The 24174-nt window shown below is 32.0% G+C and overlaps 1 protein-coding gene across 5 annotated transcripts in view; it reads left to right on the top strand.

The window, feature by feature from the left end:
* MIPOL1 (mirror-image polydactyly 1) overlaps positions 1-24174 on the top strand; it is a 317627-nt gene that overhangs the window by 49119 nt on the left and 244334 nt on the right. For 4 of the 5 annotated variants that reach the window (XM_068532647.1, XM_068532830.1, XM_068532608.1 and 1 more), the window contains one exon: positions 8030-8108. The exons of the other annotated variant lie outside the window; for it this stretch is intronic. In XM_068532647.1, coding sequence (XP_068388748.1) covers positions 8090-8108 — 19 coding nt within the window. In that variant the 5' untranslated portion in view covers positions 8030-8089. The remainder of the gene's footprint in view (positions 1-8029; positions 8109-24174) is intronic. 5 annotated transcript variants of the gene reach the window in all.

Below are 24174 nucleotides of genomic sequence, written 5' to 3'. Positions count from 1 at the left end.
CGTGGAAGATGTGCAATATTTGTTGCGTGATATGTTGTGCGTATATATGTATCAGACATGAGACTGATGAGATTTTGATAACATTCTATTATAAAATGGTATACTCATTGCTAGTTCTGTGAAAGTAAATGATAGTGTATATACTCTTTTATTTTATAATATGTATTTTAAACTATTTATTATGGAAAATTGCAAACAGAGAAGAGTAGAGAAACAGAATAATGAACCCCTGTGTACTCATAACCCAGCTTCAACAATTATCCTTCATAGTTCATGATAGTTAATCTTGTTTCATTTACACACCATATTCTGCCTGCCCTGTGAATCCTGCTCTCCTCCCTCCCCCAATCTCTACCCACAACTCCTACCCCAGGATAATATCTTTTATTAGTTATTATTAGTTAGTGTTACTTCCACCAGAAGCCTTATAATGCTTTACTGCTCTTTTATAATAGTTTTAATATTTATGACTAGCTAAGTTTCAGTTTTTGGTTTCTCTTTATTTTCTACGCAGTTTATGAAAGGTTTTCTTATACAGTTAGTAGTGTAAAATGTCAGGTTATTCATACAGCCATTTTGCAGTAATCATGAATATAGTATAAATCAACACATCGTAGAGATGGAATTTCTTAAATAAAATTCTTATTTTTTAAAATGAAAGAGCATTATCTTTTGGAAAATGTCTTAAAAAATTAACAGCACACATTGCTTAATTTAGTACTTTGGAACACTGTACAGTTGTATTGCTATTAATTTTGTAAGTAATATTTTTAACTCAGTTGATTTGCCATCTTGAGACTTTTTAAAAAATAACTTTCCTGAAACAGAGTTTTAGTGAACATATACTTCTAGATCCTAAGAAACTCTTTATGGTGTGGTGAACAAAAGAGCTAGTATAATACTTATAATTTATAGTTGACATTATCTTATAATTTTAAATGCAGAAAGAATAAAATTGTTTATTGAAGGAAATTTCTCTATCTGGTTGGCTTCTTACATTTTTCCTTTTCATATTGTATTTTATTCTGCATTAACTATGGATTACCTACTTTAGGATCATATTCGTATTACATACTTTTCACTAACAAAAACATTTATTAAGAATGACTTAAGAAGTTACATGAGCTTTAGTAGGTCGTCAGATAAATGAAGCTGATGGCTGTGACTTTCTTGATATTGAACAAGAAATTAGAGCTGCAAGCATAACATTTGTTGTACTTTCTTTAAAGATTTTGTTTCTAGTAATTGTATTTTGCAACCTAGAAGTTGCCTTTAACATTACAATTTAAAAAGTGAAATGCATAGTTTGCATACAGCACACTGTCCATTGGGAATGATTAGGTACTGTAATTTTAGCAAATTGCATAGGTAAACATTATATTTATTATACAATGTATGAATTGCTATTAAGTATTCAAAATGCAAACTAACACAACATTGTAAATCAACTATACTTCAATAAAAAAGGAAAAGAATTAATACAAAAAAAGTATTCAAAATGCAAACTAACACAACATTGTAAATCAACTATACTTCAATAAAAAGAGAAAAGAATTAATACTAAAAAAAGTATTCAAAATGCAAAAGTATAACTTGTTATTAGAGTATGTTGATGTTATTTGTTAATGTCCATGTTACTACTTATTATTTAACTATATAAACTATAGAGAATTATTAAACAGTTTTTTGATAAAGTCTGTTAGTAAGCATTATGAAATATGATGAATTAATTAAGAACTTATATGATTATCTTTAGTTTAGAAAGACGTTTTTCTGACAACTGTTCTTTTATTTGATTTCAAGTGGCTGCTCATACCAGTTGTCATTACAGATCGATTTAAGTTACTCTTAATACTTTTTTACCGTTGATTTGCCAAGAACTTCAGTTGGTTGTGTGGAAATGTAAGCCTTTGTGTGAAGGAGTGTGTCCTTGCATCAGAACTTGGCAATCACATGAATCTTAAGCAAACAGGCTGTTTGTTCCGTAGAGAAACTATTCTATAAGATGACTTTGTTTTTATATTCTGTTCTGTGCTAGATTAAGTGATTTAGTTTAGTTTGGCCTAGGGCAAAACGTTTCAGGATATTTTAGAAAATCCTGTATCCCATTAACCCTCTGAAAATAACGCTAGTTTTAAAGTTTTGCTTTCTAAAATCTTATCAGTAGGCCATGCAATACCAGATTCATTCTCAAAGTGTCATTTGTAACTGGCACTGAAAGCTATTGCAGTGTTCCGTCTGGTATATGCAGTGTTCCAGGTTTTGAAAATCTGAAAGCCATATATTTTAAACACTAAATATTTATTTCCTCTTAATTTGATGCCCTTCCATGATTTTAAATGAGGGGAAGTAGTTCGTTTCTTTTGATAGTAATTCTATTATAAACTTTTAAACGTTAGAATCCCGAACACTAAGGCTATTATAATAGTCCCTAATTGAACAAAGCAGTGTGATTGTTTTAAGAAATATATGCTAATGCTCAGGAAACTCATTCATTTTAAACTTTTCTGTTCTAAAAAATTTCTGCCATATATTAGTTAAATTAGAACTTTTCACTCTACATAAACCAAGCAAGCAAGCAAACAGCCATAACAAAGTATAATTATAAAAGTTAATTAGGCAATAATTATTTTTTCAAAGTTTCAAGGGAGTCATAAAGATTACTTTCTTTCTATTCATTTTGAATCTCTTAGATGTAATGTGGCTTCCTTCAGAGTTTCTTGTTAAATTCCAAGGTTATTAATAAATATTTGATCATTAAGTTAAAAATAATACATGTACTTGGTAAAAAAAATCAAATTATACAGATAGATAGATATAAAATGAAACAGAAATACTTCTTTCCCTCAGTCTCTCAGTTACCCTACCTCAACTCTTAGGCCCTTTCTTCAGAGTAACCACTGGTAATAGTTTTCTATGTATATCCTATTCAAGCATGTATATTTACATATGTAAGTGTAATTTTACATTTTTTTCTGTCTTTAATTTATCCATGTTCTGTACCTGTATTGTTTTAGCTAAAGATTATTTTGGGTAGGAAATTTATTTGTCTTACCTATTTATTTTATATTTAACTCCTAGAACAGTTGACTGACACATAATATATAGGTGCTTAACAAATACTTGTTGAGAGAATCTTCCACATCTGTCTATCCACCTGTGTGCCCATCAAATACATACTGAGTACTTACTGTATGCCAAACACCCTTCTAAGGACACAGATGAAAGAGAAAAGCAAGGGCTGTGTCTGAATGTAATTTCCTTATACATAGTTGGCTGATACATATCAAAAACAATGAAATAAAACCTAAACAAATGGGTTTCATGAAGGTAGTAGCACAGGTAATGTGATGAGAGTGAGAGAGGAGTTTCTACTTCAGATAGGATGGCCAGGCAATACCTTTTTGAAGAGGTGAATTTTGAGCAAGGCCTAAATGATAAGAAAAAATGGTTTCGAGATCTAGAGAAGAGAATTCTAGGCAGAGGGAATAGTTAAGTATAAAGGTTCTGAGGCAAGAATAAGCCTGGTGAGTTCAAGAACAGAAAAGTTCAGTATGACTAAAGCATGAGTATTTTCTCATACAAATAAATACTGCTTCAGTGTGTATCTTTGTACATACAAATATGTTCTACATATTTTTAAAAGACTTTTAGTAGTGGAGGGGTCAAATAGTATATGCATTTAAAATTTTGATAGCTATTGCATGGGGCTACTTTTATCCTTTCTCCCTAAACCTTTTCTTGCTTTTCCAGGCTGTGGGGAACTTGGGTTGTCTGGAGCTTGGTAGGGAGTGGGCTGTGATGTGAAAGGAATTCTTTTTGGGAGAGAATGTGCCAGGAACTGTGGCTATTTGAGAGACTTTTGTCTCATAAGATGAAAATCCAGCAGTAGAAAATATGCATATGTTGTATATGTTGAGTTATATGTTAAAATATCTGGCTCTCAGAAATACAGTGCTCTCCTTTGGCCATTTAATGAAACCATTCCAGTGCAGAAATTATCAACATTTCTCAATCTAGAAAATCCAAAATTTGGCATGGTTATAGTTTGATATAATTGGAGTTACATATAGTTGGATATGAGGCAGTATTATAAATGATGCCTAGTTTGACACTTTGGATTCACATTACACAAATTTGTGATTAACTAAGGAGGCATTATGAAAAAAAACACCATTAAACAAAGTCAGCCGATCACCTTGCCCATGTGTGGCTTTTGTGGAGGAAGGTAGAAGGGTATCTCCTATTTAAAATAAGTTTTAAAAAATCCTGGGTGTTGTTACATTGGGGAATGAAATTCCTTCTTTAAATGCCTTTCTATCAAAGAAGCATTGTTTAATTTTGAAGGATAAATGTCAGAATTACTTATAATTTTTTAGGCAGATTAGAAATTTTAGACTAGTCAAAGAACAAATTTTGTTTCATCAAGTATTTTACTGCTGAGTAAACAAGGAGAGTCAAGTCCCGTTTGAGAGCATAGAGATGTTTGTTTAATCTTTTTCAATCGCTGTTTTTCGATAGGGTGAAAGTAGGAAATTTAGGTAGATATATTCAGTTTCCAGTATATTTAGAGAGAGAAGGGGGTATGTGGTTTCCCTGGCTATTCATTTCTCCTGTTTTCACTTCTTCTGAGAACTAAAAACAACTTGGAGGAGTGAGGTCAGGAATCTGTGATGGAGAAGATTTTAGTTTAACAGATGCTGATATGGTATGTTCTGTCTGTTATAGTAAAGATTTTATTTTTCTTTTTTAACATGGGTAATTTTTTCTAACTTAAAAACGAAGTTTAGTTAGATTTTATTTTGCTGCTTGAACCTGGTGACATTAATAATGATAAAGCAATTAACATATTTTGTCTGTGATATAATGATTTAGCACTTTAAGAAGCCTAGTTTATCTGATGTCTACTATAAAAATCATCCCACTGGTTTTAATGTGAATATATAATTTTTGATTGAAAAGTTCTTGATATCAAATCTTTAAGGTGAGTGTAAAGAAAGGAATCCGTATTTTAATAGTCTTAATCCTTTGTCCTATAATGAGTAGATGTGTAAAATATGTTGATGTTTACAAAAATCTTCTAGTCCTATTACAATATATAGATGTGTAAGTTGTAATTATTTGAATCATTAGAACATCTAATTTTTGCTTGACAATATGCAAATGTGCCATTAAATCTGTTTTTTAAGATTTTTCCAGTTTAATGTCTGAATCCAAATTCATAAAGAGTTGGAAAAATGAGATGTCTGAGCTATAGGATTCACAGGGATTTCATATGAAGCCTATTTAATCAGGATAACACTGTTATTAATATTCATAATGTCAGCTGGAACACAAATGACAGACTTCGGGGCCTAAAAATTTTACTTGGTGAATTTATTAAAAGTAGCTTAAAAAATTAATGGAATTTAAGTAAAGTTGGTGAATATGAAAATCTTGTGTTAGCAGAAAAAAATCTCTATTAGAACTTTCTTTAAGACCATTTTGCATTGATGTCTTTTGACAGATTTCATTGGTACTTAAAGAAGAAAGATGCATGAATGGTCATTTAAGAGGATTTAAACACATTGGCACATTAATTTTTACATGAATAATAAGTACTTTCCAAAAGCAATTAACTTACAGTGTACAAGATATGAATTGAAAAATAAGACTATGACATCAAGGGCAAAGCAAATGTGCTGTACATTTTAAACTTAGTGGCAAGACTGTTTAATATTTTGGTTTATTTTATTTTTATAGCTTGCATAGGCCGTGACTTAGAATATGGTTATTTTAATGAATTTAAAAGCATAATAGAAAGGAGTAATGTTCCTTCCCCCCACCAAAAAATATTGGTATGTTAAACATTATCCTCTGCAAGTATCTTTTGTATTTATTGGAGAATTAAACATTTGTTGTGCTACTGGTAATATTTGAGAATATGTTCAATTCTGCAGAAAGTTAAAGGGATGATTCTGAATAGGTTTAGTGCTACAAATACATAAGTGTTAATACAGACTTACTGATTATAGCATAACTCAAATGTATAATAAATACGTTTCTGAAAGTTTGTATAAGTTTAGTTAATAAGCATCGAGTAGTGTTGAAGTAAATTTGTTTTGAATGTTAGCCTAAGAAAGTAAAAAGTGGGGAATGGCTTAAGTGAAACTGTGGTGTGTTTTATTTTGTGTACTACCTGCTCCTCTTTATGTTTTAGAATGTGCTTGTAATGATATTATACCTGTGCTCTAGTTTTTATTTTTGTTATAGGAGTTCCTTAAAAACAATTCGTTTTAGACCATTTTGTATAGTTACAATAATACCGAGTATTTTGTTTTACATTCATCAGAGATTATTTTTCTTACAAATTTTAGTACTTACAAAAGCATAGCTTAGTTATTATCTCTAACATGCCAGTTCGGGTTTACCAGTGAAAGAATATAGGTATTGGTCTTGCAGTATAAGAGGGTACTAGAAGTTTCACTTGCAGTCAGTGTTATATATGAATGATTTAGTTTCATTAGATTTATAAGAATTGCCTGGTATGTTTTGGGACTCATATTCAGAACTTGAATGGAAAAAGCATTAATTACTAGGGTGTGTAGAAATTATCACAGTAAGCCATAAATTAACATTTTTTGTATAAGGAATGAAATCAAATTGATAAATTGATTTATTGTTTTGTTTGTTTGTTTTTTTAGTGTCTTTTTAAAAGTTAGGTTTTCGGTTGGGGGGACGTGTTTTGTTTTTGGCTCTGAAATATTCACTTATATGCCCAGGAGAGGGCAGCATTTTACTATATCAGTCTCATAAAAGAATTAGCCCTGCTTAGACTGTCAATGTTTCTTGTAATTACTCCCAGTATATTTGTTGCTTGCTTATGAATTAACTTGCATTTATGGAACTAAATCATTCCAATCATTTAATTACACCTGAGGAGATGAACTATAATTGCTTGCTTCCAACTAGGATCTGATATGGCTTGAGCAGTATTAATTTGGTGTTTACTTTTCTGAGTGCTAAAAGCATTAAAATGATTGTGCAATGGGATTACATTTTACTAATTGCTGGCATTCATTAGCTGGGTAAATGATGAGGAAGAGTGACTATATATTGAAGAGGGATAAAATTATGGTTTTAAGTAGTATATTACTAAGCACATTAAGACCTGTAAGACATGTTTTAAAATACTCCAGAGGTTATTAAAGGCTGTATTTTCTACATGTCTTGCTATATGAATCTCTTATTAAAAGACCGCAATTATTATTAACCTTTTTGGGCAATATGGAGGGAAGTGGCTTCATTGACTGGAACATATTTCTTTGATATTAATAACTTCCTATATTTTCAACTAATCCAAAAGTAAATGAGGAACTTAGAAAAAGATTGCCAACTCCAGATCAACATATTTAGAGAAAATTGGAAAGGAGAAGCTTACTACAGCTTTATTTGAGGACTTTTTAAAGAACGCAGAGTTCTAGCTGTGAGGTAAATCTAATTTTATTCTCCTTAAAAGCATGCAAAAAAAAAAACCCAAAACAAACTTGCATAGCTTTTATCATTTTTATTATGAAAACAAATGCAAGAGAGAAATACCAGTAATTCCACAAGTTAATGATAATCTTTTAAAAAATTAGAATAGCATTTAAAATTACTTTTACAAGTATGAAACGTTTTATATGAAAATATACATTCAAATCAAATTTGAAATTTGACAAATAGAGTAAATTTTTAATTTTTTTTTAATTGTTGAAATTGTAGTTGGAAAGACTTAAGTTAAATAAATTAAATGGTTCCCTAACCAAAGGAGCAAGAATGTCTAGAAGCTTAACCTGAACTGTATTTACTAAAATATAGGTGTGAATGAAAGAACTTTTTTCTGAGAAAAAAGATTTAATTTCATGTGTTGAAATACACAGTTAATTGTCCTATTATAAATGTTTTAGAAAACCATTTATCCTGTAAATTCTCTGTTAAACAAAGGTAAGGTTTAGGTGTTCTGATATATTGTTTTAAGTTTATTTATCTAGAATTGGCTTTATTTTAGCTTCAAATCTTGGCGCAGAAACCAGAGACATTGCCAGAGCAAACAGGAACGGGAGTACAGATGGACGACTGGTCAAAAGGTAAAGACTTTTAAGGTATTAATACCAAACCCCAGGTGTTGTGCTAGTTTAAGGCACTGAATGAAGTGTGTTTGTTCTAACCAATACATTAGACAGAGGCAGACAAGCGCAAGTGCACACGCATGCACACACACATGCAAGGAAGGAGGCACACACAAAGAGACCCACATTCTGCAAAAGGGACACAAAGACACATGGAGAAAGAGACATGCACACACAGAGAAAGGGACACACACAGAGCAAGAGATATTGAGAGAAAAAAGGAAAGCAGACACACAGGGAGAGAGAAACACACACAAAGTGATGGAGGAGATTGAGAGAACGAATGGTAGAGAAATGAATACAGAGAGGTATACTCAGAGAAAGAAACACAAACAGAGAAAGGAGACACAGACACAGGAGGGAGATACTAAACTCATTGAGAAAGACACAGACACATATACAGAGGCACACACACAGAGAAAGACACACATGCATAGATACACACAAAAAGAGACACACATACTGAGACTCACAGAGAGGGAGAGATACCAGAGTGAGAGAAACATGGTGAGAAGGAGACAGAGACATACAGTGAGTGAGAGAGAGAGAGGGAGGGAGAGGGAGAGGGAGTTGGGGAAGAGACACACTGAGATAGAGGGGCACAGGTGTACATGCAGACACACTCAGAAAGAGACACAAAGTTAAAGAGACATGGAAGATACACACATATACAGAGAGAGACAAACATATATGGAGAGGGAGACACATATACACAGAGAAACAGACCAAGACACATACAGGCACAGAGACACATGTAGAGACACATGCACACCAAAAGACACACCCACAAAGAAACGGAGTCAGAGGAGGACTCACCCTGGAGAGTCAGGGCCACAGAGACTTACAGAGATGTGCAGAGGGAGGCAGAAAAAGGTACTTTGAAACAGAGACAGAGACATGAAAACAGAGTCAGAGACAACGAGAGAAACAGAGAAAAGGATGCACACAGATATGCACAGGCAGAGGGAGAGAACAGTCAGACAGAAATACAGTTTGAAAGACAGGCAGACTGAGAGATGGCCTGAAAAAGGGAGAAATGGTGGATGGGTGGATGGAGGGATGGATGCATGTATGGGTACATAGGTAGGTAAGTAGAGCACATCTATCTATGTATAGAGCAAGGTAGAGAGAGGGCCATAAAGACAGAGGTTTAAAAAATGTTAGGTTTTTAATTGAAGTCTTTTACACTAAATCTAGATACAGTTGCAAATCTGAAATCCTTGGAAAACAAATCATTCTGAATATAGTATTACATATAACTGAAGACTTCGGCCTTTATGTTCATCGTTTTTATTTCCTCTAAATTAAAAAAAAAATAGAATTATTACCAAAACATTGCACACATCTCTTTTGATTCCCCCTCCTTCAACAGGGCTCTTTCTTTACCATTTATCAACCACACTGTTACCTTTTTCAGAAGGTTAAAGGCCATTTTGGGGAACTGTTCTATCATCATTAAACTAAATCAGTTAATAGCTACACAGTCTTTTGAGGAATAGAAAGATGCTGTACTGAGTATACCTTTTTTGATTTCTGCGTTTGTTTTTGATTTCTACGCTGTTATAAATTTTCTTGTCGTTTATGCCGACCATTAGCAACATTTCTCCTCTTATTTGTGATTCTAGGCTACTTGTTATGAGTTTAGAATCCAGGTAACTGATTGCATTGTGTATAAAGGAATAGCAAGTAATACCTGAGTAACGTAGTTAAAGGTTTTTAATGCAAAGTTAATAGCTTTAGTGAATGGATTTTGGGGCCCTTAATTTTAGTCTACTCTTTATATTCAAGTTTGTGATAAGGATGTATTGGTGTGAAGCCGAAAACTGATTTGTTGTAGTTGTTTTTACTCATTTATGCAAATAAGCAAGCAAACACTCTTCTTTTGAAGAACTCAGAGCAGTTCTTACTCAATATATGTACAAAATAAGAAAAGAGGAAGTAAATAATGATGCCCCTGTTGCTTATGTTTCCTATTCAGAGGCCGCATTGCTATGAAAGCCATGTCGTTCACATTATAGACAAAAGGATCTTTAAGGAGCCAAAGGAATTATTTTTAATATATCTAAAGAATAGGGGCTATAGAGGAAATACTTCTCATAAATGTAAAATAACCAGGAAAGATGTTAAGGAACGGAGCTGCTGAGGCTGCTCTAAGCTGTCCTAGCTGCTGTAGGACACTTATGGAAAGGAAGATTTTAGGGCTAAAGACAGATGCATAAATAGTTTGCAGGAGGCACAGACGTGACTGAAACATCATTAAGAAAATTTGCATTTTTACAGACATTTTTTGGACATTGGAAATAGGAATAAGACATTCCTTTATATAAAGGGCCTATTAATGAAACATTATTAACGAATAAAGTTAAACAGGTAAATGTAGTATCTTTTAGTTTTGTGGTAAGTGATATGTTTAAACAGTAAAATCTCACATGGTTATTTCTTTGATATCAGGGTTCATGGGATTTTTCATAAAGCACAGATTACTTCAAAGCTCTATCTTACAAATATTCATAGGCTGTTCTTGTAAATAGTTATTTTTATTTAAAGTTATCTTATTTTTTTAAGGAAATGGAGCTAATTAAAAACTTTTATTACACTTTGCATCATCTTAGAAGTTTTATTATAAGGAGTGCTGAAATGGTTATTCTTTTCCTAGCTTTATTTTAGAAACATTGCTGAAATATTTGATGTCAAAGAGTATGAGGTAAATAATGTTAACAGGTAAAACGATTACATTTTTCTCAGTTTTTGTCATTATTCTCAGTTTAGAAAATGTAAAGCTGAGGTTGGTAGGTAGGATGAGTGAAGACATCTACAAACTGTCTAGGTTTCTTTAGGTAGTTAAAAAAAAATCCTGAATGAATGAAATTTTAGGTTGATGAAAGCAATAGGTGAGTGAGTAAACACGTGTTGTCAAGCAAGCATTGGTAACATCTGGCTTCTTAAGAAGTAAATGATGTTTTGTCCTTTCATGAGAGCTTTCTGTTTTTCAGCATTCTTTTTTTTCCCCTGCTTTTTAAGAAAAAAAATGAAATGGCACAAAGGACATATGCAAAGTTAACCCTCAGAAAGAGTCAGTTATTATATGATTGTTTAGCCTTTTTTAGCATTTACTTATTATTTACTTAACTATGTAAGAAAAAACTCATGGGGGTCAGAAACCTCTTACGAGTAATTATTTGGAATAGTATGATAAATTTCTGGATAGCTCTTAAATTTTGGTGATTTTTATTAAATTAGCAGAAACATGGTTTAATTGTTTTATAGTACACAACAGTCCATTGGAAATAGTTTAAGTATTATTTATGAATAAACATGTCTGCCATAAGTATACATACCTACAATAATATAGGTAAAAATGAGGTCTGAATGCCAGTTAAATTTAGAATATTGTGAAACTTATTTAAATTTAAAACCTTTAGGGGTCAGTGTTCCCTAAGAAAGGTTAAAGAAGGTTACTGTGCCTACCCAAATTAAACATTGTTTGCTATGTTTTAAATATTTCTTACCAATTGAGGGTAAGAAATGGTAGGAATCATACAGCTTGAAGAAGCTTTAGACAAAAACCTTTCAATTTTATGAGTTTCTTTAATATTATTGTTAGGTTTATTATTTTAGGAAATTATATTTAATGTGTGTTTTATACACAGAGTAGTTATTTTCACTTATGTATTATCTCAATTTAGATATGAATCATATGTTTTTAAACTATTTTAAGCTTAAAAAGTGAGCATGATTCTAAATCATCAACTCATTTGAAACTTGAGAGATGAAAAACCTTCTAGAACTGCTTATGTCAATAGATTTCTTACATGTTGCAGTTTATTGGAGGCTAGCAAATATTTTTAAAAATCTTGCTGATTTAAGTAAAAAGCAACTGTTTTTATTTCTAAAGAGGATATGATTTTGTTTCCATGATTTTTATGGTTTTTCTATCAAACAAAATAAGTAACTAGAACTAAAACGTAGCAAAAGGTAACTTACAAGTGGTTTGTTAGTTTCTTCTTGAGTCAGAATACTATTTATTTTTGCTTGGCATTTGGAACCTGTGTGCCACCATCAACCTCTTTTATTATTGGTTCATTTATCTTTCTCTCTTTTCACAAAGTATGTGTTCTTTTTACTTTTTGCCCATATATTGTTCTGTAATTGAATTACATCTAAAACTATTGCATGATTTGCAAGCATTTTATAAGAGTAGACATACATAGAAACACCATGGGAAAACAACTAGAATGCTTTTAAATGTCTTTGATCATTATGACAAAAATTATGGAATCTCATATCATCTTCATAAACTATTTTATTTTAAAGCAGACAGGAAGGAAATGGCAACTTGCATAGAATGGACATCCATTTCTATCAGCGAGATAGCTGGTAGAAAAAAAATGATTCCCTAGACATTATGATTAGACCCTCCTTGAAATTCAAGGTTTTGAAAATATCTACATAATTAGTCATTCTGTATTGAATTATAGGATTTGAATTGTATTTAATAATTGGCTTGCTAGTAAGTAATGGTATATTTTCCCTGAATGAGTAACACAATTTTATTTTGTTTGTTAATTTTATTTTTATTTGTTTAAATTTAAAGGAAAATTGCACTGGAGAACTAATGCATTTAATAATTCCAGTGAAATGTTATAGTAGAAAGAATATAGGTTTTGGAACTAGATAGACCTGGGTTTTAATTTTTCAATCTTCTATTTACTACCTACCTGGACTTGGGTGGAAGTTTTGTAGTTATTTTTAAGCCATGGTTTTCTTGTGTGTGGAATAGGGAGATACTTCCTTTAGGAGCATTTTGAAGATTAGAGATTGTGTATGTAGAAGCCCTACTACAATACCTGAAACAGGAAACGAGTTTATTTAATATGGGTTTCACATACCAGAGTAGTTATTTTCAATAGTGTGGTGGTGATAATGGTTTTTATAGATGTTTATAAAAAAATAGATTGTTGAAGTATTTTACATGGCCTAGATAAGTGGTGGTTGTTGTCATTGTTATTCCATCCAGCTGTGAAAGGTAGATCTACAAAAAAGTTTCAAAATTATTAAGAAACATAAATACTAGTATTTGAAACGGTTATTATTAGTTTTATAGGAAGTTTATTTTCTTCAGATATAATGTCCTCAATATCAGAAACTTGATTTCTTTTAAGTAGCATAGTTTGTATTTACTATATTTATATTTTGTAGAATAGAATGTAAAATCAGTTAATATTCATTTAGTGTAAAATCTAATTTTGTCTGTATTGAAATCCCAATTGCAATAAAAATCTTCAGACTAGTGATATCACACAATGTGCCTTTTCCTTTTGGCAAGTGTGAATTTAAGAATACATTTTTAATTTTCATTTTGCCATAGAAGGGTTAAAAAAAGAGCATATCGAGGTCTGCTTAAATTTACTATTTCTCTCCATAGGACCTAACTTAATAGAGTACTGGTAGTTTCTTACACATGACCATCCAGAATATTTGAGAGAGTAGTTTTAGGACTACTGGCAGTGAGCCAACAAGGATTGATTCATTTCCAGAGGAAATGCTAAGGCTATCCTTAAAAGCATGATGGAGGTTATACTGTTTTAGAAAAAATTAATTTCTTTTTTTAAAAATAAGTTTACAAAATAAATGAGATTCTGGGTGTCTGTTTTTTAAGCTTGATATGAATGATTCTGTCCTGACTCTTGGCCTCATTAAGAAAATGTAATGGAAAACCAAAAAATTTTTATAAGGGCAACTTAGTTTTCTAGCTGGTTATGAAGTTTGTTAAAAACTGTGTTTTGAGACTCGTCATTTCTGATATGAGTAATTCACATTTATGAATTTATGCCATAAATATTTTTTACTTTTATATTTTGGCAGTTTTTTAAAAAGACTTTATTTTGTAGAGCAGTTTTAGGTTCACGGCAAAATTGAACATGAAGTACACAGTTCCCATTATACCCCTACTTCATAACCCCACACAAGCACAGCTTCCCCCACTGTCAGCATCCCTCACTGGAGTGGTACCTTTGCTACAGTCGATGAACCTGCCCATAAATTCTTAATAAGGGAGAAGTTTGGGAGATAATAGGAGTCTTTCTTTATTTCTTTTTTTGTTTGTTTTTACTAAATTTAGCGTGTTTTAGGTAGGTCAGTTCAGGCTACTCTTCACATGGAATTCTTACTACACCTTTGGTCCTTCATTTTATAAAAATGACAATTACTAAGAAGAATAAGCATGAAAAATGGTAAATTTCTTTTTTTAATAGGACTGCTTCTCCATTGCTATGCTATATGATCCTCTCTTTGTACAGCTTGTGACTATTTCTTTGGTTTAAGGAAACTGAATTCTACTTTTAATAAGCTCTTTTAAATTTGTTTGTGGCCATGAAAATATAAATATATTTTTTTGAAATAGAAAAGTTACTTGAATTTTTCAAAAGTTTTTTGCTTTGTTGTAAGTTCTCCATTCTTAAGTTTCTGAGCTCTTTGATAAAAGTCCTCATCCATTTCTGGTTATGGCCCTTTCATGCCAGAGCACTTCCTGGACCACATAGTTACGACACAAATCTCAATATAATATTATTGAATCTTAAATTTTCTAGAAATTCAAATTTCAGTGTATCATATTTAAGATGATTATTATGGTCTCCATAGTAGCTGCATTTGTCACCTTTAGCGTAATTACTGTAAAGTCCTGAGTGTGCATTGGCATTTTGTTGATTTTGTAGATCTGAATCAGTATACAGTGGTGTATAGACTGAATTTATGACCATTTACACAGTTGATTCAGGCTGTCTGGCTGTTTGTAGAATAGGACTGATGTGACTACATTTACTCACTATTTTTGGTTATAAATAAATCTGGTAGTTAAAAATTTGGGGTTTTAGTACATGTATGTAAGTGTGTTTTAATCAAAACAACCTATCGTGTAAGACATTATTATATTTTGGGAAGAAGTTTCGGATACAGATTTTCTTTGTGTTTTGCCTTTTCTGTTTTTTGTTTTTTCTTGGGGAATGAAAAACAAATTTAGAACAAATCAGGCTATAAAATTTTGAAATTGGTTACATAGATTATTTCATAGTCTGAATGAATGATTGAATTAAAAATATTCTAATCTGTAGCTTTTGGGTAAAAGTGATAATTTTTGTCAAATGGAATAATTGTGCTGACAAGATGTAAGGTAAAAGTAATTGTTTTAGAAAATTCTATTTGGACTTTATTTTTTGGGTGATTTTTGTCTTCACATATTGAAACTTTTTGGTACTTTAAAATCAGGGTGCTAGTGTATGAAAAGTTAAAAGTGATCAGTTCACAATGATAAAATTATACTTGTATAGTTACTGAATATGTTAGTTTTTGCTAATTAAATATTTTTTAAATTAAAAATCATATCCTTTTTAATAGTTTCACTGGCTGTACTTAAGGTAATTTGATGTACTCTAAAACATAGTAACATTCTTTGATTTTGAGCATTTTAATATAGAAATATAATCAAAGTTAAGCACAAAATACCTTATTTCCTTCCTTAATTAATATCCTGTTTTTTAAAGTTTTACCCCTTCTGTTCAGAATTTTCAGGTTAATGTTGATCCCTAACAGATTAGGATGGGTAGGGTTTATTTAGCCTTAGTTTCCTTGAACCAGCAACACACATTGGAGGAAATATGATAGGAAAAGCAGGACAAATACATTGTCCTGAAGGATTCAGGCTTGTATATAAATTCTAACATTTGGAATATGGAATGTATAATATTCTGTATCCTTTCCACAGATTAAAATAAGTGTAGAGAATTTACAATTTGAAAAAATTCCCATTTTAAGTAGATTAGATGAATTCTGAATCTTCATCAAGAAACCAAATGTTGCAGAATTTGGAGTCACTGAAACCTTTTATTCAATTGCTTTTAAGAGTTCAAAGTTAAAAAAAAATAATGATTTCAGTTCAGCAAATCTGATTTTTTCCTTTCAGAAACCTTGATTGCCTATATTTTATAATCAACCAGTATATTTTAACACCAGGATAGTGCTGCATTAGCCCAGGTAAGAAGAGCAAAGACAAAACAAAAATTTTCATTAAAAAGGAAGTCCTTGATCTCCTGAGAATGCAGTAGAGACTAGCATCAGAGGCTTCCTCTGCATTTTTAATAGGCCATTGGTCTGTAATAGGTTCTATATTGGTCTTTCATTACCTTTTTCTTTTTTAAAGATCTCTGCCTCTCCCCAGAGTCACTTGAAACGAAAACATTATAATTTTTTCTTTTTTTTTTTACTTAGGCTTTTTTTGTCTCAGGTTTTCAATGCTGCTTTTAAAAGTTAAAAAATGCTACTAACAAGGAGCTGATGATGCTATGGTGCAACTAACAAGGCACTAGTATAATAGTCACAGCTGATTAATAAAATGAGAGTCCCTTCCTTTTCCTTTTGTTCCCTCCCCCCAAAACAAATGGTGAATTTGAATAAAACATACATCATTTACATAGAAAGTTATGTAATGATGCCATGTAGACTATAATGATTTCCTAAAACCTTGTATTTAAAGTAACCTGAATTACAATGAGAGATAAACAGAATATTTACCCATCCCTTATGAGCTGCTGCTGATATGTAAATTTATTCTTCTACTTTGCACAAATATACTTTTGAGCTACTGCTTAAACACTTTGAGGTCCTTAGTCAAACAGTTTTAATGATGCCTCCAATATTATGAAAGTGTGACATTTGATGAATGTCTCATATAGTTTTGATATCTAGGCACATGTCAACAAAAAAAAATTGAACATTGGTTTGTCATGCAACACCTAGATAATTTATAATTTTACTGTTTATATCCATCTTGACATTTTTTATCTGCCAAAGGCAGGTTTCATTTGGAATCTTAATCTGAGATTTATTTGGTGGATCTGGAAATCATAGCTAGGGTTCCCACAGGAAATGGTCCATCTACCAACAGATTAAATGGCAGTCCTGCAGTTGTTAGGGGAGCTCTGCATTTAACACACATGCATACTCATTCAGTCAGCACTGGGGAGAAAAATTAAAGTAGTAACCCAGGTTTAGGAACAATGTAGCTAAAAAGTCCCATATTTGCTGAATGACAAAGGGTTATATAGCAGCATTTCATTTTATTATTCGTGCTTGAATTTCTTGTTTGCTCTGTTGAGTCTGCTGACGAATACTAATAAACGCCTGCAACAATCCAGACGAGAGATGCCTGGCAACAAAGCTATGCGGTGGACCTCCCTGATCTTCTCCAGTTCACAACCTGACCTTTTGAAAAATTGGCTGGGCTAAGCTGCAGAATTTGGGTGTAATGGTTATTGTTAACTCCAGCTTTAGGATTTATTAATTTGTGTGATCAAGACTTACCTATACTTCAAAGTTTCAAAAGACCAAATACAATCATCCATCCATTAGAACTAACATTGTGTTTCAGTGATTTCCACTTGGTATCTGACTGGTGATTCTTCTGTTTTGTTTTCCAAATCTAAAAATGTTCTTAAATAAAATGAAAGGCACATATAAAGAAATAGGTTTTTTTCTCTCTTTACAATTGTTATTGGAAAAGTTACCTTCCATAAATGGTTTATGGAATTGTTGAATTCATAGATAATTAGTATGTGTTCATACTTAGTAAACAAAAAATATATAATTATGAAACCTGTTTTACTTGCAGTGGTAGAAATTTAAGACTTGCCTAGTTGATTCATATTTTTAATTACTTTATATAAATTATTCTTATAACAGGAAAATTGAAAAGGTTAGAAATATATAGTAAGTAGCCAAATAGTTCATATCACTGGGGAAAAAAGAGAATAAAGAGTACTGTTGTGCTAGTTAATCTAATTTTAGGATAGTTTTCACAATCATTTTAGCTTAAATGATATTTGCAATGGTTTAAATAGGGTGAAAGAATTTTTACAAAGCTTTAATTTATGCAATATGTTCATAAGTTAGGCAGTGTAAGGTTTAGGCAATTACACTATTATACTGTGTTCATGGCCTTCATTTGATGAAAGACGTTAAAATTTAGAAGCTGAAACGTTACAATAGAACAGTTCTTGCACAGAAGTGTGTTGAATGAATATTGATGTGTTCATGACTATTTCAGACTTGAAACAAACAAAAACTTATAAAAATTTGGTGTAGTACCACCACTTTAGTTTTTTAATAATAAAACAAATAACAAAATTTCAGTAAAGTGATTTCTATGACTAGTCAGTGGATAATTTGTAACATGGTACACTAAGCCTTTGAATTGTCTTAATCACAGATGAAATAACCTTACCAGTTCTTTTTGACATGTTTATTTAGAGATACAACCATGTATGGGAATGTAAAGGGTATAGTTTATTTTGAATTCATGTCCAAATGAATAAATTATTGACATTCACAGGTTTCATGATTTTCCAGGTTAACAAACCTTTATCAAGCCTTATTTCAAAATCTTATAGCTATATCCAGGCTCTCCCCCATCACATGTTTTTGACTTTCCTTCAGTATATATAATACACCTTATCAGAATCACATAAAACTCTGTATCTGTGCTTTTCAACGTAACAGCCAATGGCTATATGTAGTTTTGGATGCTTGAAATGTGAGCAATGAGAATACAGAACAATGAAAATGAAAGTTATAGTACTTTGTTTCTTCTTCTTATGGCTGGTCAAGCCGAAAAATAAATTGAAAACCCCCTGAGAGAGTATACAGTATCCAGGTAACAAGTTTGCATATTTTAAGCCAAGGATCCAAAAGTTACCTAATTTCTTGTGACTCCTAAATTAGAATCTCTGTAGGATAAGTATCTGTGGTCTACTAGCTATGATACTGATCATATCTAATATCATGTGCCAATATGGGTAGTGTTCAAATTATGTTACAGAAACACGTTATTTAAATTTCTTATTTTCCTGCCATGGGATTGAGTTTACAGAAATATACTCTTAATTTTCTTTCTGTGAGATTGAATTTTCTTTCAGGATCTTTCTTTAGATTAGTGTCAGGATTTCTGAATTTTGAAGTTCTGTTACTTTTGTAATATATTAGTTTTATAATCTTATACAAACTTTATTAAACCATTATGTACTAACTACAAGTTTTAACCTTAAGTATTTTCTCTTTTTTGTATGTTTTTCATTGAACGAAGTAACATTTTATTTATTTTCCATGTTCATGTCTTCTGCTATTTTAATAAGAAAACTTTTTCTTACTATATTTTATTTATTCTTATTACATTTTAGTAAGAAAATCTTTTACTTTTAGCTAAGTAGATTCTTGCAAATAATAATAGCTAACATTTATTGAGTGTGCATTCTGTACTGACACTTTTCCAAGAGATTATACAATTTAAATAATTTAATGCTCATAATAACCTTTTGAGGTAGGTGCTTTTATTATGTGCTTTTTACTGATACGGAAATTGATGAGAGGTTTAGTAATTTGGTAAAGGTCATACAGCTGTGTGGTAGAGCCAGAATTCAAACTCTGCAGTCAGTCTTCAGAGCCCATGCACTGTGGTTCTGCTTGGAAACTCTAAATACACCAGTATTCTACTTGGAAGGTCTAAACTTTGCTCTTGTACTCACTCATATTAAGTGGAACCACTATGATATGGCAAAAGTTTCTGATGTCCTTCTTTTATGTTTGGGGATAGAAAAACCCATATATGCATCTATGTGGAAAACTAACCGCCACACACACATAAAGGAAGCAAATAGTCGGAAATATTTAGTAAAGGGAATAAAGAATATTTATACACACATACAGATAGATAATCTACGTGTAACTCAGTTAAGGAATTGGTTAGGAGCAACTAGCTGATACTGTGTTGAAACTAATGTTTGCTTAGAAAAATTCTTAACCATTGAAAAAAAGACATTTGTTTAAAATATGGGACTACTATAGTACTTCCATCATGAAATCAAATTTACACTTATTTAATAGCAAAAAGTATCATATCATTTTGGTGTTTTTACATAATGTAGTGATAGACAATATACAAAAGAAGCAATAAACGTGAGGTTTTTGTTCTTTTTCTATTTATAAAATCAGATGCTACGATATAAGTAATAACCTTTCCAAAAAAAGAAAAGATAGAGTGTAAAGAAGTGGTGACCAATTATGTTAGCAAGTGTCAGAGAGCACATTAACAAATTGCTTCCTTTATGGTTCGTTTTAAATACAAGTACCCCTGAGTAGCACCTGCATCTGAAGGAGAGAGATCCATTTATTCGAATGTACCTGCCTATAGCACCTCCATTCCTCTTTCTCTTTTCTGCCACTGAGCTCTCAGGTACCGGAGATGTTGCTATTCTGAGTAACCCCTGTAGGATCCCTAGAGACAATTCTAGCTCAACCACTCTGAAGAAACAGCTCTGTAAACAGTATTGACCCCCCAGGGGACCATCAAATCCATTTACACAGATACCAGTTGTCACAAACTATTTACAAAGCCAGACAGAACAAAATTCCCCAGCCTCTAAGAATCCCTATTTGATTCTAGCCACCTCCTCACTTCTATATAGTAGTTGTGAAGTAACAGTTATTTTTGGCCATGATTTATGATTTCTTGGGTAGCATCAATTTAACTGAGTATATTCAATTAATTCAATTCAATCAATTTAACTGACATTAATGTATAATTGTCTGGAGAATTGAACTCAAAAGGGATCCTAAAGTTTTCTTTACTAGGTTAGGAAATAGTATAATGCTGTTAATTTTCTAGACTAAGGAACTGAGAATTTAGTAGCAACGCTAACATTGGGATAGTTGACAATAGTAATACCTCCAGGAGTAAAGGGAGAATTTGTTAGATCATGAAAATGATCCATTGGAAACAGTATGAAAGTCACTAGGGAGATACAGGGTCTTCAAAGCATATAATACAGCTGGCCTAGGCACATGTATTAAGTATTAGGATTCTAAAAAGTCTTTACTAAATTTACCCACTTTGCCCAGATGAATAAACTGTCTCTAACAATAGCAGTAGGTGGCATTTGAGGAATAGTGAGTAATAATCTTCCATAACATCATTTTCAAATGGTCACAGGATAGGTTTACATGGCAGTGATAGCATTAAATAATAATAGCAAAAATCGGGGAATATATTTGGTTTGAAGTGGTTAAAATTCTTATGTCCAAATAGTGCAGTGTGCCTGCAGAAGAGCAAATAAATAAAGGGATTGATAGTTGTCATAAAAAATTTCCTGTTATTTGAGAAAAGAAAGTTTGATTTCATAGACTTATGAATTATGAAGAAGAGATTAATAACTTATTCTATAAGTTCCTATGGAGAAATGAATTTAAATAGTATTAATTCTGTTAGTCATAATGATGGAACAATTAACAATGACATTGATTCAACACTGAAGCAAATTACTAAAGAAAGTTATAGAGTTTCCATTTCAAACCATATGAGAGAGATAGAGAGCAATCAATAGAATAGTTTTAGTTTAAACTTTCATCTGCCTAGAGATGAATTTGAATCAGAAGTGAATTGTTCTTTAAAACATCTATCTTATCTTTCTATTCGAATAGTGTATGAAACAGACCTATAACTTCACTTTTTGTTGCATTTTATTGGTATATTTCTAATGCAATTTTCTTTCAAGTGATGGGGTAATACAGCATCTCAACTAAAGCTTTTAGTGGCATCATCCTGTTATCACTTGATAGAAGTCCTTCTTCTGGGGCTGGAGAGTTTAGGAAAAATAATTGAAGACTGAGTTAGAGTAACTAAATACTATCGTATTCTCTGAATTTAAATTGAGCTGTGAATAAGATAAAGAAAATTTGGTAAAATGAAGTATGATACAGCAGTATCTTAAAATTTGACTTGAAAAGTCGAAGTGTATCATGCCAGCAACTTACTCTCAAATGTTTCAGAAAAAATTATGTATGTGTAGGTAGACAGACATAGAATAAATAATAAAGCAAGCGTGGTAAAATGTTAACATTGAGGAATCTGGATGAAGGGTGTATAGTAATTCATTGTACTATTTTTGCAACTTTTTTATAAGACTGGAATTATTTCAAAGTAAACAGGTAGAAAGAAATGACTGTTAACTAACATCAGTTAGCTTTCTCATCTGGCTCTGTCTTCTTTAGCATGTTTATGCAGTCAGTGAAGTCTTTTGCATTTGTCTTTCATTTCTCCTCTCCATTTCTTGCCATTTTTCTGAATGACTTCAGTTTCTTGAAAGATGGCACTCCCTGTACCCTGATACCTTGACTTCCTCCTCTCCAAGTACCTTCATCATCAGTCTATTTAATCAACACATTCCCAGATCTACCACATCTTGGAATTTGTCTTTACAGTGTTACTCATTTTACAAGTTTTCACTCAACTATAGCACCTTGTCCTTTCAGAACAACAAATGTCTTTGTGTTTTTCCTAAAGCTATTTCTTCTCTTCCGTACTCATTCTTCCTGTTCTCTTATTCTTATAGTCTGTCAACTTTCTCTTTACTTCACCAAGCTCAAACTCTTTGACAGTCCATTACTTTGCATATTTCTGCTTGTCCTGTTTTGGAACAAATGCCTTTGTGAAATCTTCTCCGAGTCTTCCAGTAGAGCATCAGGATGTCTAGCATGTTTTTTTTTGTGGTCTCTGTAGCCCTAGCATACTCCTTAGTACATTGTATTCAAATTACTAGATCAGTTTGTCTTCCTTCTCTTACTGTAGAGTCCTTGAGGGAAGAATCTGTTTCTTACCCATCTTTGTTTTCCCAGTACTTATCACATGATATATCACACTGCAGCATTTCCATGGATTATTATTAAATTAATGAATAAATAAATAAATTGAGGGCATCAAACTTTCTATACAAATGATCAAATTCTGATATCGGGTAATGCAATATGGCAGAGTAGAAAAGTATTGAGAGCATTCAGAGGATTTAAGCAATATTTGCTAAAACAGTTGGTCCAAAAAAAAAAAAAGACCGGAAGGAAAATTTTATAAATCAGCTCTGTTTACTCTAAAGTAAAATTAAATTCTCAGTGGAAGAGTATGGATAGTTGTAGAGCAGGTTCCAAATATCTGGTGAACAGTTTCAGTTAGGAATCTAAAAGCTTTTGCTACAGAGCAAGGATAGAAACATCCAGAACAGAGCCAAATCATACAGTATGAATTCTTCAAAAATATTAAACATTTAAAATTAAAATCCAGAAGTGTGTTAGAGCTTGATGAGTTTATTTTGATAATACTTCAGGGGGTTATAATTAGTAGGATCCAGGAGGGATCAGTAAAGAGCCCTGTTATTGAGAAGGTTCCATGTCTGCTCTCAGTTTGGAGAATATAGTACAGTCACAGGTTAAAAGGCAGTGATTTACCAGGAGTTCAGGGATCATGAAATTTGACATTAGGTAAGCTGAAGTGAGAAAGAGAGCTATAAATCTAGTAACCAAATAGCAATATAGATATCAGGGATGGGGTAAAGTAAGCACTCACAGGTTAGAAATAAAAAACTGAAAGAAGAGAGATGCTGCACTAGACCCAGAAATACAGAGGTGAAAACATGGGACAAGTTGCAGATAATGGTAAGTTTGGTCTCAAAAACAGGTCACAGAGTCAAGACTTAAGATTCTGAAGCAATTGATAAGGTGTTGTCATGGGGAACTAGGGGCTTTTTCTAGCTGGCAATGCTCCTTGGCTTATCCTTTTACCTTCTGAAGAATCTTTGTACCTCATAAACTGGAGAATAGCATAGAGCCTAATAGTTACCTTCTGATATGCCCCTGGAGACAATTTTTGTTATTTTGATACTGTTTTCCATAACTATTTATAATTTTCTTTCTTTGAATTGCCTATAAAGTTATATGTTAGTGTTAAAAAAGCATGGCCTGTTAATGATAGTGGTATTCCTTAGTGTCCATTTATAAAATTTTATAATACCTCATTCAGATTTGGGGGTACTAATACCAGCCTATTCTAGAAAAGTAGCATGATGAACATCTAAAGCAAATTAAGTGTTTTGAAATGTCAAGAACCAACAAATAATCTTCAGATACCATACTTGTTAAAGTTTAAAACAAA

Source organism: Eschrichtius robustus, chromosome 1 (assembly GCF_028021215.1).
Source record: "Eschrichtius robustus isolate mEscRob2 chromosome 1, mEscRob2.pri, whole genome shotgun sequence".
Lineage (NCBI taxonomy): Eukaryota > Metazoa > Chordata > Mammalia > Artiodactyla > Eschrichtiidae > Eschrichtius > Eschrichtius robustus.
The sequence above is the reverse complement of the archived record's forward strand: the minus strand, read 5'-3'. Positions and strand labels throughout refer to the sequence as shown.